Source organism: Oreochromis aureus, linkage group 4 (assembly GCF_013358895.1).
Source record: "Oreochromis aureus strain Israel breed Guangdong linkage group 4, ZZ_aureus, whole genome shotgun sequence".
NCBI classification, from domain to species: domain Eukaryota; kingdom Metazoa; phylum Chordata; class Actinopteri; order Cichliformes; family Cichlidae; genus Oreochromis; species Oreochromis aureus.
Genome location: NC_052945.1, coordinates 845001 through 863392, shown reverse-complemented (window position 1 = coordinate 863392; position 18392 = coordinate 845001). Strand labels below are relative to the sequence as shown.

The following is an 18392-nucleotide window of genomic DNA, read 5'->3' as shown; positions in this document are numbered from 1 at the left end:
AAGGGCTAGAGTATTGTGGAGCTCGTCGGCCTGTGTGTGTGTGTGTGTGTGGAAACGGGTTAAGAATCTGCAGGTAAGCGGTGATGGGCTGGCTCAGCGTGCTTCATGTGCCGGTTTGTTATGTGCTCAGCGTTACGGAATATCCTTTAAATCTTTCTAAATACGTTCTGGTAGGTAGGTTCAGTTTTTCCTGCAGCGTGTCCTCACAGCAGGATTAAAATAAAACTGTTTTTGGCCGTCACAGAGCACCAGACTGGATCCTGGGCCACATGTTGGTAACCCAGCCCTGCCCTGCATACACACACACACACACACAATAGAAATGATAAACCAGCTCAGTGTTGCTGTGGAAACAGCTGGCAAATGAGAAATGCACAATAATGGAAAAGTTTTCTGTTTCAGTCGCCAAAGCAGCACCTGTGGGCTCTGGAGGCTCACCTGCTGAGCTTTGTTTCCCTGATCTCCGCTGTAGCTCAGGTCAGGTGTTCCTGCTACGAGCACAGGTGAGAGCAGCAGCGCCCGTTCCTGTCGATCAGCCATAGACTAATAATACAATGATGACAACCCAGGGGCCTCACTTTAAGAACCTGACTTTCTCCTTCACACCCTCTGAGGGATTTTAAGGAATGATGATGTTTTCCATTGATCTGATTGGTCCGTAGGTTGTTTCTGATGAACCACCTTCGTGACCTCGAGGGTCAATGAGTTTTGTTAGTCTTTACGTGGTCATCGGACCTCAAAGATCAGTTATCGACTCCTCAGCCGCTCAGTCTGCGTTTCACGTACAAGACTGCTGGAGAAGCCTCTGACGTCACTCGTTAGCTTCAGTTTCCCGGTCAGCTGATATGCTCTCCGACTGCTGCGATGGCCGAGAGGTTAAGGCGTTGGACTTGAAATCCAATGGGGTCTCCCCGCGCAGGTTCGAACCCTGCTCGCAGCGACATTTTAAATAAAATTGAAACACTCCCCTGAAAAAGCTGTGCGAGCCGGAAACAGCCCAGAGAGTACGCGTCACACCAAAATAAAACAGGAAATGTATGAATTAAAACACACGGACACAACACAGATAAGTAAAATAATTATATTAATAATATTTTATAAACACAAAAAAGAAATATAAAAAACAGAAACAAAAAAAGAAATAATTAAAAAAATCCAACCAACTGAAAAACAATAATTAAAAATAATACCTGTATATTACTGCATAATAATTAAATGAAATTAAACTTTACTGCTGTTCATAACATTAAAATTTTAAAGTGATCCAATTAAAAGTGAAATTTTTTTTCCCTCAATTAACAACAGCAATCATTATCATCATCATGAGGCTGTCAGGTCCCGGCAGGTGTTCGGTTCCCTGCGTTAATGGATCAGCTGTGATCGGTGATCGATCCTACGTGCGCAGCCCCGCCTCCCACCGTGTTGTCTGACCGGAGGATGAGGAGTCTTTAGGAGGCTAACAGCTAACGTCACGGAGCGGCGGCACCGGGCCCGTTTCTCTCGTTCCTTCATGTTCTGACGTCGTCCAGCGGAGCCTTCACCGTCACGAACCGGACCGGACTTCACATGTCCGCGGCTGTGCGCTGCCGGCGACCCGGGTAGCTCTGCGGGGAGATGCGGCAGCAGCTAGCAGCTAGCCGTTAGCCCCGCAGCTGTTATGTAAGCGCGGAGCGACTAGCCGCGCAGCTAACGTTAGCCGCCGCCATGAATGACGCGCAGCAAGAAATGTCTCCGGACTTCGTGCTCATGCGGCTCGTGTCCGCCGCGGAGTACGACCGGCTGGACGAGCCCGACGAGCTGATGTCCGGGGGCGGCGGGTTCGGCCCCGTCAAAGCCGCGCTGGGCCGCCACGGCAGCGGGTTCGATGTGGATTCTGGCGGCCCCTCGGCAGGCCTCGGCTCGGCATCACCGCATTACAGCTCTCCGCTACCCGGGAAAGGAGAGCTGAGCGGCGGGCTGGGGCTGACGCAGGCCCCGTCGGGCTCCGAGACGCCGCTGTCGCCCCCTCCGTCCGAGGACTTTGTGGACTTCCCGGTGCCGCGCGGGCACGGCTCTGCGGGGCACGGAGCGCAGCTGATGGTGCTCCAGAACTTGCTGCGGTCCGGAGACCGGATCCTGGAGTGCGGGCTGGAGCAGCCGCCCCCGGGCTTCCTGCAGGAGGAGGCAGAGCGACAGAGACAGCAGCTGGACCCGGGGCCGGGCACGGGTCCCGGCAGCGCGACAGCTGGTCCCGGTGGAGGAAAGGACCAGAGCCCCCCTTCGCAGGTGAACCTGCAGCCGCAGCAGCTATTGCAATGGCACCCGGTCCTGAGGCTGGGCTCCCAGGCCCCCCAGCGGGGCGTCCCGGCTCTGGACTCGGAGTCTGGGTCGGTCCTGTGCCACACACACCACCTGCTGACAGACCGGCTGGCTAAGTGGCCCCCAGGCCTGCTGGACCAAGCCCTGCGGGCAGGACTACTGGAGCCCAGGAAGACCTGTCCCCCCAGATGTCAGAACCCGGTCCTGGCTCCGGCCCAGAGGCCAGTACACCCGGGGGAGGGGAGGGAAGGAGGTGGCGGGCAGGATCTGGTGCTCTCGCTTCCTCGCTGTTCCTGCCATGGCGTCCTGGCCTCGGGGTCGGGGGGCATTGGGCCTGGTGAGGACCCCAGCGAGACGAGCGACGCCCTGCTGGTCCTGGAGGGTCTGGGGTCAGAGGAGGTGGGGGGACTCGGGGCAGAGTCCGGGGATGCGGAGGGGGAGGACACAGAGAAAACCGAGTGGGTGGTGGGTGCAGGGACGCCTGGGGGGGCGGGGCCTGTGTTCTCCAGTGGGACTCTCAGCGGGCTGATGCGGCAGGTGCACAGACTGGCAGAGGAGGCGGGGGTGTGCACAGATCAGAGCTGCCGGTCCTCACTCGCCGTTCTTGGCGCCACCGTGTCCCTCCCCTCCTGCGCGGACCCCCAGCCCCTCATCGGCAGCACCGCCAACCCCTGCCCGTACCCGCCCGTCCGCCCACCACTCTCCCAGGCTGCTGCGGTGCTCCCCGACCCCCTCCCATCCTCTGACCCAAGCCGTCGCCCACAGCATCAGCACCAGTCGCGCTCCCAGCCACAGAGCCGTGCCGCTACCCCTAAACTGGGTGTGGCTTCTGGGGGAGCGGGTCGGTCAGCCTCCCCTCTGGTGGTCCTGGAGGGGGAGGGGGGTGCAGGAGGAAGGGAGGGGGAGAAGATGCCACGGGGGAAGTCGAGGAAGGGGGGGTCGCTGAAAGTCCGGCTCAGCAAGCTATTCAGAACCAAGAGCTCGAGTGGCGGCTCGGGGGGGCTGCTAGACAAGAGGCCGTCCTTAGCGTCGTCCACATCATCGGGTGGCAGCCTGTTGGACGTGTGGGGGTCCACCTGCAGCAACCCAGACCAGGACGGCAGGTGAGGTCACAAACTGATCAAGTAGTATTGATTAATCAGCTGCTTAGTCTCTCTGACATCGCAGAACAGATCGGAGTGAATCGGTGACCTTGTTTTTGTTCAGGGGCGACTCACTTCCTGTTTCCTCGAAGTGGGGGATTTTCTGACAGTCTCATTCTTGCGGCCGATCGAGTAGACTTCATGTTTCGTATTCCTGTGCAGCTCACAGTGAAAGTGTCTCTGATCATGTGACACTGAGGGCGGTCCAGTTTTCAGAGTTACAGGTTCAGGTCGGCTCACGCAACGCAGACAAAACGTTTTTCACTCATCAGAAAATTTAACGCGGAGAGACGAGTGTCGAAGGCGCGGACGGTAACGCCAAAAATGGCGTTAGTGGAAACGGCAGGGTCGACAAAATTCACACAACTTCCTCTGTTGTCATGGCAATCAGCATCCTCACTGCTAAGGGTAGGAGCTGCCGTGGCGGGTAAATGTGGGTCTAGTGGGGTGCTTTGTTGTAACCATGGATACTGAAAACACCTGGGCAGGTGAGAGTTAGGTGACACCAGGTGTTAGATGGGATCAGTTTTTATTGCCGAATAAACACTTTGGTGACTTTACCTGTCAGCACGCAGGAAGTGAAACTGTCCTCTCCTCAGGACGCTTCCGCGAGCAGCAGGTTAGTTTGTGTTGACAAACTAACCTGCTGCTCACCTGCAGTCAGTGTGATGGTGTACACGTGACATTTCACCCCCACAGTCACACTGACCATAGTGTGAAACACAGCAGTCACTTTTCTCTTTCTGGCAGTGAAGAGTGATTTCTCAGACCACAGCGAGCGGCTGTGCGTCCGTCGGCAGGTGTAGGGCGTGTTTTTGTGTCACGCTGGTGTTTGAAGGGGTCACTTTAGATCTGAACAAAGACTTAAAGCATCAAAGTGTCCTGAAGCTGTTCTTTGAGCTGAAATGTTTATTCTGAATGGAGTCCGGTGGCTGCTGATTCTCACTCAGGATCATTTCCGTGGATACGAATATGTTGATGAGTTACAGCATTGAAACCTTCGTTCCTCGCTCTGCAGTCAGGATGAAGGTGATGGTGCTGATGGTGTTGTTTGTGTCTTCAGGCTGCAGGTATCCAGACCTCACAGTGCCTTCTCTCCGGTGCCCTTCACTCCGGCTTTCACCGGTGAGTCCACACAGCTGTGAGTGTGTGAGAGGTGAACAGATGTTTTTACCTGAGTTTGTGTGACTGAGTGTGTTCAGCAGCCCTGAGCGGCCAGTTTATTAGGAACCCTGTTTAAGCTCGTTCATGCATGCTCTGCGGCCGTGAGAACGTTAAACGCTCTTTAATGTGCGAGTCCAGGTGAGCAGAGAGCAGGTAAAACTCAGATGTCATGTGACCTGCCTCTGATCAGCGGAGGACCAAAGCAACCCAAAAATGTCACATTAAATACACCAAGTATGTTTTTAAGGAAATGACTTATTTACTTAATTTTATTTATTTATGGATTTGACAGTTTTGGTCCTGCCAAACTTGTGGGGTGCTCCAGGATGTGTGTGGGTGGAGCCAGGGGCTGGGGCCGGGGCAGTGTGGGTCTCTGGAGACCTGACGGCCAGACTGGTCCGGTCAGAGACTCTGATGACCCGTCCTCAGACTCCTTTGCTCCACGGTGTCAGACATGCGGCTCGGGGACCAATCGGCTGTTGATCGATTTTTATTTATGTTTTATTCAGAAAAACAAAACTTTTTTTCCTGTTTTGCTCCTAACACGGACCGCGCGGACCTCTCCTATCAGCTATGCTTCTGTCTGATCACATGACTCATCAGGTCAGCTGATCGCTCTGCTCACTAATCTTTCCCTCTCCTCTAACCCCTCCCTCTCTCTGCTTTCACCTGTGTCCAGGTGAGACGGTCTCTCTGGTCGATGTGGATATTTCTCGGAGGGGGGGGAACTCTCTCCACCCCCCCACTCCTCCTCCCCCTCCCAGACGGAGCCTCAGTTTGCTTGGTACTTCCTCCTCCTCTTCTGCTTCCTGTTTTCACTTCCTCCTTCTGTGTGTGTGTGTGTGTGTGTGTGTGTGTGTGTCTGCCGTGACTCTCAGGTGAGTTTCTGCTGTCACGGGTTTTTGTGGAATCGTTTTAATCATCTCATTGAAGGAGTTTAGTCCTCTGAGGACCAATCAGAGGCAGTTATTCTGTTTTAGAATTGTTACTTTGTATAAAGTTTAATTTTTTGGCTCTTATTATTTTGAATGTTTCTTTGCAGATGATTTCGGGGGTCCTCCTCAGCAGCACGGCCCCTTCATGGAGCGCAGCGCCGGGGCCTCCATGCAGTCGCTGCCCCCCCGACCGATGGCCCTGCCCCCCTCCCTCAACACCATCCAGCACAGCCTGAGCCTCAACGGTAGCGCACGCACACACACACACACAGACACTGAACTGATTGATGGCGTGTGTGTTTATTTGTTGATGCGTTTCCTGTTCAAGTTTCTTTTCTATTTTTTATGGAGTTTTTTTAACTTTTTTTTAGCTTTGACTAATTAATACATTTATGTACCGTATTTTCACGACCATAAGACGCACCGTAAAAGGCGCAGTCTCAGTTATGTGTGCCATTACTGTATTTAACACACACATAAGGCGCACCTGATTATAGGGCGCGGGTTTTATATACAATCTCGCCCACACTTCCCCTTTAACGTTCTCATGGTGTCCTCTACTACGTCCGCCTTACAACAACAACACACACAAGCATACAAGTGTGCGTATTTAAAAATAAAGCGGGAGCAAAACTGAGTGTGGTATTCACATTTTTATTACCGGTAATCGTCATCAATCAAACCCATCGTCCTCATCCTCTGTGTCTGAATTGAACAGCTGTGCTAAATCTCCACCAAACATGCCAGGTTCACTTTCTTCACTGTCAGAGTCACTTTCCGTGCCGTGCGGCTCCTCGGAAATGATGCCGGCTTTTGCGAAAGCTCGAACAACAGTGCCAGCAGACATGTTAGCCCAAGCGTCTACAATCCATTCGCAAATTATGGCATAACTCGCCCGGCGCTGCCTTCCACTCTTAGTGAAACTGTGGTCTCCATCGGTCATCCATCGCTCCCACGCCGCTCGCAGCCTTACTTTGAACGGGCGGTTCACACCGATGTCCAGCGGTTGGAGTTCCTTTGTCAGGCCTCCCAGAATGACAGCAAGCTCAGAGTTCATTTGCTTCACTTGTTTTTTCACATCAGCTGTGAGATGGGCACGCATAGAGTCACAGATCAACAGTGATGGTGATGCGTGGAAAAAACCACCTGGTCTCCTTACATACACCTCCCTCAGCCACTCTTTCATCATTTCCTCATCCATCCAGCCCTTTTCATTTGCCTTAATGATGACTGCTGCTGCAAAGTCTTTCTCTTAAAAATCACCATAGGCGGCAGTTTCTGCCCATTAGCATGGCAGCCAAGCACAACGGTAAAAGAAGACTTTTCGTGCCCTGTTGTGCGTATCGCTACCGTGCTGGTCCCCTTCTTCTCCACAGTGTGACTCACCGGGATGTCAAAAGTGAGCGGCACCTCGTCCATGTTAGTGACGTGGCTGGGCTGGATGTGTTTGTCGGCGATGTGTTTGCTGCAGTAGGAGCGGAAGATGGCCAGCTTGTCATTATAATCCGCTGGAAGTTGCTGCGCTACTGTAGTCCTGGTCCAGATGGAAAAATGGCACCATTTCATAAAACGAAAGCACCAAGACGGACCTGCTTGGAAATGTTCAATTTTCATTTCTTCTGCTAGCGTTACTGCTTGTAGTCGAATGATGACCGTTGAAACGCTTCTCCCACTCGTTCTTTGCTCGATGATCCGCTGCTCGAGTCTTTCCTCCAACTCGGGCCACCTCGCCTTATGTCCGCGGAAACTCAGCTGCGTCTTCTTGACCTGTCGGAGCTCGTTTTCCAGCTTCCTCCACTTGTGAACCATCGATTCATTAATCTTAAATTCTCTTGCGGCTGCTCGATTTCCATGTTCCTCCGCGTAGCTGATGGCCTTCAGTTTAAACTGTGCTTCATAAGCGTGTCTCTTTGCCATTTTCAGGGTTGTTAAAACAACGATGTTCTGCATAACGCACATACCTGTTCTTTTATATACAATCAACGCCCACACTTCCCCCTTTAGCGTTCTCATGGTGTTCTCTACTACGTCCTCCTTACAACCACAACACACACAGGGCGCACTGCACTATAGGGCGCGCCACACTTGTTGAAGAAAATCTAAGACTTTTATGTGCGCCTTATAGTCGTGAAAATACGGTATTTGATTTGTTTTTCAATAATTAAACTTAAAAAACATCAATTTTGATTTTCTTTTTACATTTGGGATGTTTTTACGTTCTGGTTTTTGTTTTTCTTTGTTCTGTAGCTGTATTTGTTTATGTAAATTTTAAACTCATGTCCTTCAGACACCTTCCTGCGAGGTTTACCTCGACCCGTCCCCCTGCGGCCCGACGGCCACCACCCGCCCCCACGGCTCGCCCCTCGCTGCCCGCTCAGTCGACCCGATGCCGGCAGCTTCGCCACCAGCCTCAGAGAGCTGGAGAAGGTGGAGCTACTACTGCTTACTTTTGTAACCTGCTGGGCGAGTGGGCGGAGCTAACCTGTGCGTCTGCTTTCAGTGCGGCTGGTACTGGGGGCCAATGAACTGGGAGGACGCCGAGATGAAGCTGAAGGGGAAACCGGACGGCTCGTTTCTGGTGCGGGACAGCTCAGACCCGCGCTACATCCTGAGTCTGAGCTTCAGGTCGCAGGGAGTCACACACCACACACGCATGGAGCACTACAGAGGTAACACACACACACCTGTGCAGCGCCACGCCTCGCCTGTGAGCCTGCGTCCGTGTCTCACGGTTTCTCGTCCTGCAGGGACGTTCAGCCTGTGGTGTCACCCAAAGTTTGAGGACCGCTGTCACTCGGTGGTGGAGTTCATCGAGCGAGCCATCATGCACTCCAAGAACGGAAAGTTCCTGTACTTCCTGCGCTCGCGAGTCCCAGGTACCAGCATCCAGTCAGCTCCAGGATATCTGTGGCTGCAGCTGCTCGGTCATTAGATTCTAACATGGACGCCGCGTGGGTCACAGCCACACTACTCAACTACGCAGCTAGTGTGACCTCAATGTTTTTCCAACCCTGAAGCTGTGTCCATGTTTCGTGCTGTCAGTGATGACTCTTGTCCATATAGTTTTGACTCCGTGTATTATATTATATATGGTGTGGCCAAATATATAGGGACACGCTGGGGGGTTGATGAGATGAAAACAGGTTCTGCTTGTCCGCATACTTTTGGACAATTATAGAATCCAATGAAGACATTATATCATCTACATTATCTTCACAGACAAGACATTATATAAGTACATATACAGGTACACTCCATAAGTATCTGGACACATTAGCTTTAGTTACAAAGGTTGGCTGTCCACATACTTTGTAAAATACGTTACTATAATATTTACTGGATTTTGATTTTGAATCGATTTGACTTTTGTCCTGTTCACTTTACTCGATATAAAATAAATCTATATGCAATATATTTTGAGTTTCATGTCCTTGTGTGTTCAGGTCTGCCGCCGACCCCGGTCCAGCTCCTGTACCCGGTCTCCAGGTTCAGCAGCGTTAAGTCTCTGCAGCATCTCTGTCGCTTCTGCATCAGACAGCTGGTCCGGATCGACCACATCCAGGAGCTGCCGCTACCCACGTACGTACCTGTCTGAGCGCGCCCACGTCAGACGCTGTACTCCTGACCTTAGAGACGCATAGCTGACGTTTAGCTGTCCCGTGAATCTGTTTCATTTAGAGTAACACGAGGTCCTGCGGTCCTTCAAGGACGCCCGGCGAGCTCATGGATTTAAAACAATCTTGAAACAACCTGAAACTGAAAATAATCATATTGACCCAAAACAAAACGCATGAAGGGCTGCAGCGTGACAGAGACCAGCAGCAGGGTTTTTCTTTAAAGCCATCATTTGGTTTAGTTTCATTGTGTCACAGTACACAGACAGCTTTTGTTTATTTGATCCTTCATGTCAGTTTCACATGGTTGGTCTGATCATGTGATGTAAATAACTGCAGGTTATTTACCTGCAGTCATCTCATCAGTCTCACCTGTGACTCATTACAGCCCGTTTCATGCGCTCTGACAGTGACCTGCTGTTAGAGAGCACGAGCACAAAGCTCCCCTCACACACCAGAGCATGACAAAAAGCTAAAGCTAGCCAGAGCTGAGAGCCTCGGTATGAGTAACGGATCGAAGGCGATCTAACCCGGACGCTGTGATGGAGACAATACAGAGAGGCGTCCTGTGATCTGCTGAATTGCTATTATTAAAAAAGCAGTCAGTGCATGTCTGCGTCAAGGTCCATGTTGTAAAAATGCGTCTGAATGTCGGAGAGTGTAAGCGAGCTGCTAACATCCGTCCTGGCTCCCCTCAGACCTCTGATCTCCTACCTGAGGAAGTTTTATTACTACGACCCCGAAGAGGAGATCAGTCCCACGCTGAAGGAGGACAAGGAGCAGAAGGAGGAGAAGGAGCGGGTGACGGAGGGCGGTGGCCAGCTGGGGGTCGAGTCGCAAACGTAGCACCGGAGCCCGAAGCCGGCGTGAGTCATCTTCACGTTTCAGACACGTGCAGATCTGCAGACACACGCTCAGTTTAAAGCTTTTATTTTTATTTATTTTTATTAGCTGTTTAGAGCAACTGGATGAAATCACAGCAATAAAAGAAAAGTGTCAGTTCCCAGTGATGATCACTGTTTGCTTCGTTATTAATAAATACTAACAGGACGGAGATGCTCTGTTAGCCTGACGGTTTGTTTCTTTTAGTTTGTCACAGGACTTTATTATTTTCTATTTTCACCTGTCTCACAATTAAACAACTGATTTACTGTGTTACAGACAGTAGTAATGAGATTACATTCATGATTAGATTTTTCTGTTTTAGACTGTTCATGCTAAGCTAACACAGATAAGTGTGCACTGTAGTGATGACGGTGTCTCCTCTTCTTCTTCTCTCTCTGCAGTTCTTTCCTTTTCTTTGTTTCTCGGACTCGATCACTGAAGGATGTTCAAAAATCAAACTGAACTTTCAGACTTCAGCCAATCGGCTCCCTCCGCTCAGTCCCGTATTCGGGCGGGTTTCAGATGATCCACCCTCCTTTCAGCTCTCTGATCGGCTCACGGGGAGTCGACTGGGGAGGGGCCGGGGATGTGGAGACTCCGCCTCTCTTTTGATGTCATCGCTGAGCAGCCAGACATCGATGTTAGCTAAAATCAGTAAAAGAGAAACGAGCTGAGAAAGTGTCGGTCGCCTCTGGGGTCCTCTGACGTGTGACGTGAAGAAGCACTTTGAGGCGATACGAGAGGGTCTCTGATCCCGAGAGCAGAAGGCGGTACAGATTTATCCCAGCTCAGAGCGCCGAGAGGTGACGAGGGCGCAGCACAAAGTGTTAAACGGTCCCCTGAATGCACGAAAAGTTCTTTAAATGGATAAAACATCACAGAAGAAACAAATGATTGAACCTTTTAAAGGTAAATTTAAGCAGCTTTGATTCGTCTGATTAGCTGATTTGTAGCTTGATTCATCATAAAGATATTTGATAGGCTCTAATATGCAGAGCGGTCAGCATCAGCTGTGAGCTGGGATCAGAGTCTGTGACCCATACATCCTCAAACGTCTGCCATCTGTAAGAATGTAGGAGACATTTCTGGGTTTTGGATCTGAAAACCTGGTGATGATGTGAAAGTGTTGCTCGAGGTGGCGTTCGTGGCGCCTCCGTCGGCCGAGGCGTTCAGGTGTCCCTGCTCTGATCGCTTAAACATTCAGGCAGGTTAGTTGTTCACTCCCACCGGATCACGTCACCGCCCCAAAACTGAGGATGTCCTCGTGACGTTTACGCTGCTGCTGAAGCGTGAGCGGCTCTCGTCTGATTGGCTCGGAGACGTCAGCCGTCTGCTGCACTGTCGTGTAAAGTTCTTCACTTTCATATTTGCACTGAGCGACTTTTGTGCGTTTGGCCCAATCGTGAAGATGAGTCCTCGCAAACCGCTCCCCGTTCGTCGAACTCGTGTACGCTGAAACCTTTGGTACGATTTTTGCACTTCAGGTGAGGAAAGGCGGAGTCTGAATGTAGGTGTGGAGCTCCAGGAAGAGGAGCGCGCTGTGAATGTCACTGAAATATTTCCTGAGAATGAGCCTGGGTCAGCTTCGGGGTTTTATCATTGAGCTAGTCTTACTTGGCCGTCCTTTAGTTCCCACAGCAGCGTTTCCTCCACTGTCTCGAGCCCCACGCAGGTAAACGAGTCAGCTGACCCTTCAGAGAGCGACAGGTGATCGTAAACAGCCGTTTTCTTCCTTCAGCTCGCTCAGAGAGATCTGAGCAGACTTGGGCATTGAAGGTCAAACCCCACCCACTCTCACACCTTTGCGCACCTGACCAACCACTGCACAAACAGAATCGTTCAAAGTTACAGAGAAACGAACAGAAATGACCCGACTTCATTAAAAGTGTGGTGTGGGGTGGATGAGTCGGGTGGTGTTTGAATCTCTGTGTTTCCTTCATGCATCTGGTAACACGTCGGTGTGTGAGGCGGCGCGCTCCGTACGACGGCCGGGATCCTGGAGGCGACCGCCGCTCTGACTGTCGGGGCGTCATTACCAAAAAAATAAGAAAAGAAGAGGTTTTTACTGTGACGACTACTGAACTACAGCTTCCCCAAGCTGCACTGGAACAAGCTGGCGTTCAGATGAACTGGACCCGAGCGCATTCAGACACTGGGAACACTGGAACACTGGAGCTGGGACTTGAGCGCCCTGCGGGCACTTCCATGATGTCAAACAGTGAACGTGGGGGTAAACCTGCACACTGAAGGATAGGGATGGGTACCGGTGTCCGGTGCCATGATGGCACCGGTGCTGACATAAACGGTAGTAACCAGACCGAAAAGCAGCGCACATTTCGGTGCTTTTTTTTCCCCTGAGCCAATTCTAGCCAATCATTTTACGTTTCCGAGGATAGTAGGCGGGGCCAGGTACGTACGTTCTTTTAGAGCAGAGCTACAGATTAAAAATGCCCAAGGCGCAGCGGTCAAAAGTCTGGCTGTACTTCACAGCAAAAGATGCAAACTCAGCAGCCTGCAACAAGTGCTTTAAGCTGATACTGTGATACTGTCAAAGAAGGTAACACCTCAAATCTGATGAAACACCTGGCGACGCATAGCATTTTTTTTAAAGCCGAGAAATGCGCCGTGTTTGATAGCTTGCTGTGAGACCTCACACTGCACATCTACTGCGGGTGTGGTGCCTGTTATCGGACCCGGAGTTAGCAACATCCCCCCAATAGAGAGTCCTGGCCCCTAGCCCTGTCAGCGTAGCAGAAATGATGACGGATGATGATGGCAGCAGCAGCCGTTCTTCTCTGCGTGAGTAGCTTCATGTTGTTCGTGTGTAACGTTGAGTAGGCTAACCACGTTATTACATTAATGCATGTAAGGTGAACTAGCAAACACCGTCGTAGTTACATGCGGCTGTCTTCTTGTTTGATGGCAGATACTCCCTTCACCCTGGCCAAAAAGGCTAAAATGACCAAAGAAAAAGTGGAAAACAGTTAAACATGAGAGGTTTTTGGACAAAGTTTGTGTTTTTTCCATTGATTAAGCACTGCTTCCAGCCAAGAGTGATGCCATATATGCCCTATAGCTGCAGAAAAGGCTAACATTGTTATCTTTTTACAAAAAAACCAGCTGAACATGAGAGGTTTTTGGACCAATTTTGTGTTCTCCATTCTTTAAGCACCGGTTTGAGCACCGTTTAAGCACCGGCACCGTTTCAAAAGTACCGGTTTGGCACCGGTATCGGATAAAACCTAAACGATACCCATCCCTACTGAAGGACTGCAGGTGTGCTGACATGTTGTCTGTGGTGTGGGGAGCAGTAAGCTGTGCTTCTCACCTGTTAATAAAACAGTGTGGGCGGGACCAAGGTGCTCTCCGTCTTTGATCTGTACGCAGGTTCCATGCTTCCAGGAATTCCACAGGTAATCCTGAAAACCACAGTCTACTGTGCAAAAGTCTTGAGCCTCAGCTCATTTCTTGTTTCCAAAGAGCCGACTTGGCGATTGTTTTAAGTTGACCAATACTTCTTTAGCTTCTGAAGGTATTTCAGTCCAGTTTTTGGACCAGACCGTTTTCAGACCAGTGTTTTTGTTAAGCCTCTGAGCTCTGACCTTTGAACCTTTTGAGCATCATAAGGCTCCGAGGAGGTCCAACAGTGAGACTGCAACCATCTGTGAAGCACGTTGGAGGAGTGGTCATGGTTTCAGCTACATGTCAGTGCTGTTCTTTGATGAACTGATGAATTATGAACTCAGAGAAGTTCCATCAGAGAAAGCTGAGTTGAGACCGCTCGCACCAGCTCGTTAGTGTGATTCAAACTGTTCTTCACTGATATTCTGTATTTCGTGAACATGGTTCAGAGAATCACTGCAAAATATGAAAAAATGAGGGAGACTCGAGACCTTTGCACAGTAAAAAGTTTGTGGGAGGGGAAAAGCAAAGATGGTGACAGAAGTAAAAGTACATGTCTGTGTATTTGGTGTTTTATTAATTCATAACAGCCCCCTCGAGGTGCTTTATATAGAAATGTAAAGATGATACAGTGTTAGAAAACCGAGCGGTCGGATGATTGCTACCACTCAGTGAAAGTGGGAAGGAAAAACTCCCTTTTAACAGAAGCAGGCTCAGAGAGGGAAGAAGAGAGAAAACACAAACTCTGGCAGAGAGCTGATGGATTTATAAAAGTTTTTTTTTTTAAGGACTTTGGTCCGGCCCTGAAAATGTTCCTCCTGCACAAAGAAGTCCGAGATAACAGCGAGAACGTCCAGCTGCTCCTCGGAAGAACCCCAGCTGTGTTTCAGCTCCAGGCTGACGGCGCTCACAGATGTGAGAAGCAGAGCAGCTTTAGTAACAGCTGCTGTTCATTCGACAAGGTCCTGCCCATTATTACTTTGATACAAACAAAATGAATTGATGTCCTGATGCATGCTCAGGCATCCAGGTAAGGAAATCCCAAAATGATCAGAGGTGATGACAATTTGCATATTAATGATCATAAACGGACCTCCCAGCTTCATTCAGTGGGCTGGTTTCAGTCACTACTGTTGGAAACCTGCAGTCAGCTGAGACTGAAGGAGTCACCTGATGATGGTGAAACGTTTCTCCCACTGCAAACATCCAGATAAACAGAATCAACTGTTTGAGTAAATTAATCTGTATTATCATCAGTGATTGTGTAGTTATTGGTATTTTCGAGTCTGCTGTGATGAAAGTGCCCTTCTCTGTCGTCGTGGTTACGGTATCAGTGAGATGGATCCATCTGCAGCTCATCAGAAGATTTGATCCTCCATCATGACTCAAAATGACCAAAATAGACTTGAAATCATTTAATGAACCAAAACTTTCAGCACAGGTAAAATGAGCCAACATTTCACAACAAAAGTTAGATTTGTGTGGCAGAATGTGTGCGTCTTTGCTCCCATCAGCCACCTGGGCCCCAGGCTGGAAACCATTACAATAACTATCATTAAAATATCGCCGCTGAAGCTTTGACCTCACAGGTCAAATGTAATCTATGACATCATTCTAATAACACACCAGCACGAGCTCCGCCCTCAAATCGTCATCTGCAGCCAGACATCTGGACTGTTGGTAACTGTACGGGGTTAGAGCTGATGTCATCGCCGTGGTTAGGCACAGGCCGGGACGTTGATGCAGGGCTGGCTCTGGTCCTGCTGCTCGCCGATGGGCAACGGGCCGCAGTTGACTTTTGGTGTCCCATAAAATGAAGCTTTCTCCGAGGAACGAGGAGGGTAAAGGCTGAAAACACACAAACACACGTCGTATTCGCAAAACTGCGGTTTGATACACTAGTTTCACTAAAACCTGTAGGACTCTGATTTATTTCACTTTCAAAGCAACTGAAATGTGTACAGCCCCAATTCCAAAAAAGGTGGTACAACACAAAACTGGAACACAACACTTTGAAATCTCATAAACTGATGTGCCCGTCTGTAAGAAGGGCTCCCTGGGAAGGCCTATGCCAGCGTTCACCGTTTAGTCGAACAACCCGGTTCTCATTCTGGTCGTGAAACACTGGACCAGCTCTTTATCCTCTCGGTTATATTTGAGGGTGGGTGTGAGTTTGTCTACACGTAGACATTACATTCAATTCAATTTTATTTATATCGAATTGAATTCGACTGCATCCTCTGTGGGAGGTACCCTACACCCACAGAGAGCTTGGTTCGTACTGCTGACACTGAGTGAGACTCCGCCCAGCTTCCACTTTGGCAGCCTTAGAATCTCAGTGCCCTGCAACCCAAACCCGGAGAACACGGGTGGAGGGATAAACCCGTATTTTATTCACAATAAAGTGCAGAAAACGTCAAATGTTCGAGTTCGGAATCATGCCTGATTTTAATGTGGGGCTGCCTGAAGATCACAGGTTAGCGGCCCTGCGCACAGAGATTCCTGCAGATTATGCAGAAATGTACTGTAGATGAAACATTCACAGTTTTTTGCAGAAACTTTTTTCTGGGACATTTTGCTGCCAAATATTTTTCATGAAGTGTTAAAAGTGTCTCCGTTTTGATTTTTGGTTAGTTTTCTGTGTTCTGTCGTGAACATATCATTTGGGTTTGGATCTCATGTTTTTCCTTCACACGGTGTACCAAGTCCTTTGGAACTGGGGTTGGTATCAAAAGATGACCAAAGTGTGTAAATCTGCTTCTTCTGTCCTCGCCTGTTTTTTAACAGAGAAGAGTGCATCATGTGAACATTGAAGCAGTGAATGTGACTTAGTCTGACCAGTTCACGTATACTTCAACCACAGCGCAGTCAACAACCATCCAATGACGCTTTAGCTTTTTGTTATTGCTATTTTTTTTAATCTGCGTTTTAACAACAACAACCTGTGCACAGGTGATATTAGCCCAGGTAGCATCTATTACCTAACATCCTGGATGGCCTGGAGCTCACAGCTGGTTAAACTGTGGCTGCGACTATGAAACAAGGCTTCAGACTTAAAGGTTCTCTCTGTGATGTTAAAATATCAGCTCCCGACTGGATTTTTAACTGCACGATAGATTTGATTTGGTTTGCTGTGTCTTTGTTTTCCAGTCTGTAAACTGACTTGTAGCCGGTGTAATCAGGTTTGCAGATTCTCTTCCTGGACCGGACCGAGTTTTCGCTGCAGGGTGGATCACAGAGACTCCACGGTGTCCAGGCCTCCCAGTGGCCGTTCACTGTAACACAAAAACATGCGATCAAAAAGCAGCAGCCTCCAAAAAACTCATGAAAATGAAGCCGGTGAGCCACCAAGACCTGCAGCTGCTCTACAGGCCAGCAGAGGCTCCGGCAGTGAGGCTGACGTCACCGAGGCCACACCGGTCTTCCATGTTACACTAACAGATTCAGTTCGCCTTTCCAAACACGAGGCGTAGCTTATTCGGCCTTTCTTTAAAAAGTCAAAATAAAATGTTGAAAGTTGAGGACAGACTCACTGTTGCAGTCTTTGATGTAGTAGCACACTCGTCTCTCGGTCAGGTTGTCGCCTTCACAGATGGACCCGTTATGAGCCCGATGGAGACACTCGCGCACTCGTGAATGGCTGCCATAAGTTTTCCTACAGCGGATGTCTCGCCCGCCCGGGTACTTACACTCACTCCACTCGGACCACTCGGACCACACGCCGTCCACTGAAAACACAGAACTTGGACATGAATCAGAAGCACGTGCCGCAGTCTTTGCCCTTCACCTGCGCTGAGGTACCAAACCTGGACAGTGAAGTTTGGTTGAGCAGATCTTGGTTTGACGTGCTTCTCCCAGACATGGACTACCGCCATGTTGGGGGGAGGGGCTGTCACATCTCCTGACTGACACCTGAAGCCCCAGCCCACAGGTAACAGGACAGGAACTGAAGGGTGACCAAGACCCCCAACTTCCATTCACTGATGCAGAGACAAAAATAAAAGATGGGAAAACCGGTTATTGTCTTTGTGTTGACTCCAGGGGGCGCTACTGACTGATTTTATTTACTGAGGAGTCATAGAGTACTCGTACAGGTAGGGACACATACAGGCGTACCTGGGCAGAAGGGCAGGTGGTTGCAGTTCTCTGTCTGGTGGCTGTCACCTTGACAATTTTGACCAGGCGGGTTGGATGAAGGGGCGGGGTTAGAACAGGAGCGCTGGCGAGTCCTTCGAATGGCTCTGCCTTGTGGAATGCAGGAACCTGAACACTCGCCCCAACTCGACCAACCGGACCAGAACCCGTCAACTGTTAGAGACGCAGAGAGCTGGCTAACACTAACTGTGTCATGTCACCTGACATTGGTACAAACTCCAGGAGAGGCAGCATGTGGAGTAAAACTTTGAATGTTTTCTATTGTGAATAAAATGTGTGATTTTTGTAAATCATTCTGTTGTTATTTACACTTTACACAGCGTCACTTTTTGTGTTTTAAAAGATCAAAATAGATAAGGAGCATTATACCACAGCATCATAACATCAGTAAATAAGGATCATCCTCAGACGTCCAGGAAGAGTGGACGAGACTCAGCAGGGAGACTTTCAGCGGTAACATCACTGAATGTGTTGTAGTCCAAGGCTCCAGGTGTTCTCAGTTTCTTTTTTAATATGAGAGTATTTGTCAGTGTGTGTGTGTGTGTGTTACCTGGACAGGGACTCTCACAGATCTTGCTCTGAGTGCTCGGCCCTTCGCAGACTTTGCCTCCATATCTAGGGGCGGGGCTAGCACATTTCCTTTCTGACAGCTGAAGTCCCACCCCACAGGAGACTGAGCATGGTTTGAATGGAGACCACGCCCCCCAGCTGCCGTCCTCTGCAGAGACAGCCAATCAGAGCTCAGATAATTTGACCATAAACTCTTTTTTTGGATCACATCATGAGTTGGTTGCTCT

At 49.7% G+C, this 18392-nt stretch overlaps 2 protein-coding genes and 1 non-coding gene across 6 annotated transcripts in view; 2 read left to right on the top strand and 1 right to left on the bottom strand.

The window, feature by feature from the left end:
- Positions 1–858: 858 nt before the first annotated feature.
- On the top strand, positions 859–940 carry trnas-uga. The gene has a single exon. It is a non-coding gene; the product is annotated as a tRNA-Ser (tRNA).
- Positions 941–1162: 222 nt separating this feature from the next.
- Positions 1163–14696, top strand: LOC116311522 (suppressor of cytokine signaling 7-like). Of its 4 annotated transcripts, XR_005612928.1 has the most exons (11): positions 1163–3401; positions 4504–4565; positions 5284–5388; positions 5647–5784; positions 7827–7966; positions 8040–8208; positions 8287–8415; positions 8983–9118; positions 9852–10019; positions 10440–10947; positions 14229–14696. XR_005612928.1 is itself a non-coding variant. In XM_031728659.2 (10 exons), exons 1-9 carry the CDS (start codon positions 1705–1707, stop codon positions 9997–9999), a joined length of 2724 nt encoding a protein of 907 aa, XP_031584519.1. In that variant the 5' UTR covers positions 1163–1704; the 3' UTR covers positions 10000–10019; positions 10440–12411. The 4 variants fall into 4 exon arrangements, 3 of the variants coding, with proteins under 3 accessions (XP_031584519.1, XP_031584520.1, XP_031584521.1); XM_031728659.2 differs by lacking the exon at positions 14229–14696 and having other exon boundaries at positions 10440–12411; XM_031728660.2 differs by lacking the exons at positions 10440–10947; positions 14229–14696 and having other exon boundaries at positions 9852–10209.
- Positions 14697–14840: 144 nt separating this feature from the next.
- Positions 14841–18392, bottom strand: part of LOC116311523 (properdin) — an 8272-nt gene continuing 4720 nt past the window's right edge. Inside the window, exons 6-11 of the mRNA XM_031728662.2 lie at positions 18146–18313; positions 17557–17748; positions 17247–17420; positions 16974–17168; positions 16604–16715; positions 14841–15288 (exon numbers count right to left, since the gene is read on the bottom strand). Of these exons, the coding sequence (XP_031584522.1) occupies positions 15159–15288; positions 16604–16715; positions 16974–17168; positions 17247–17420; positions 17557–17748; positions 18146–18313 (971 nt within the window). The 3' untranslated portion in view covers positions 14841–15158. The remainder of the gene's footprint in view (positions 15289–16603; positions 16716–16973; positions 17169–17246; positions 17421–17556; positions 17749–18145; positions 18314–18392) is intronic.

Coding starts and splice junctions, on each gene's coding strand:
- LOC116311522 (XM_031728659.2), top strand. CDS start 1,705: ATGAATGACGCGCAGCAAGAAATGTCTCCGGACTTCGTGCTCATGCGG. Junction 7,967..8,039: donor GCCTCAGAGAGCTGGAGAAG/GTGGAGCTACTA, acceptor GTCTGCTTTCAG/TGCGGCTGGTACTGGGGGCC. Junction 8,416..8,982: donor CCTGCGCTCGCGAGTCCCAG/GTACCAGCATCC, acceptor TTGTGTGTTCAG/GTCTGCCGCCGACCCCGGTC.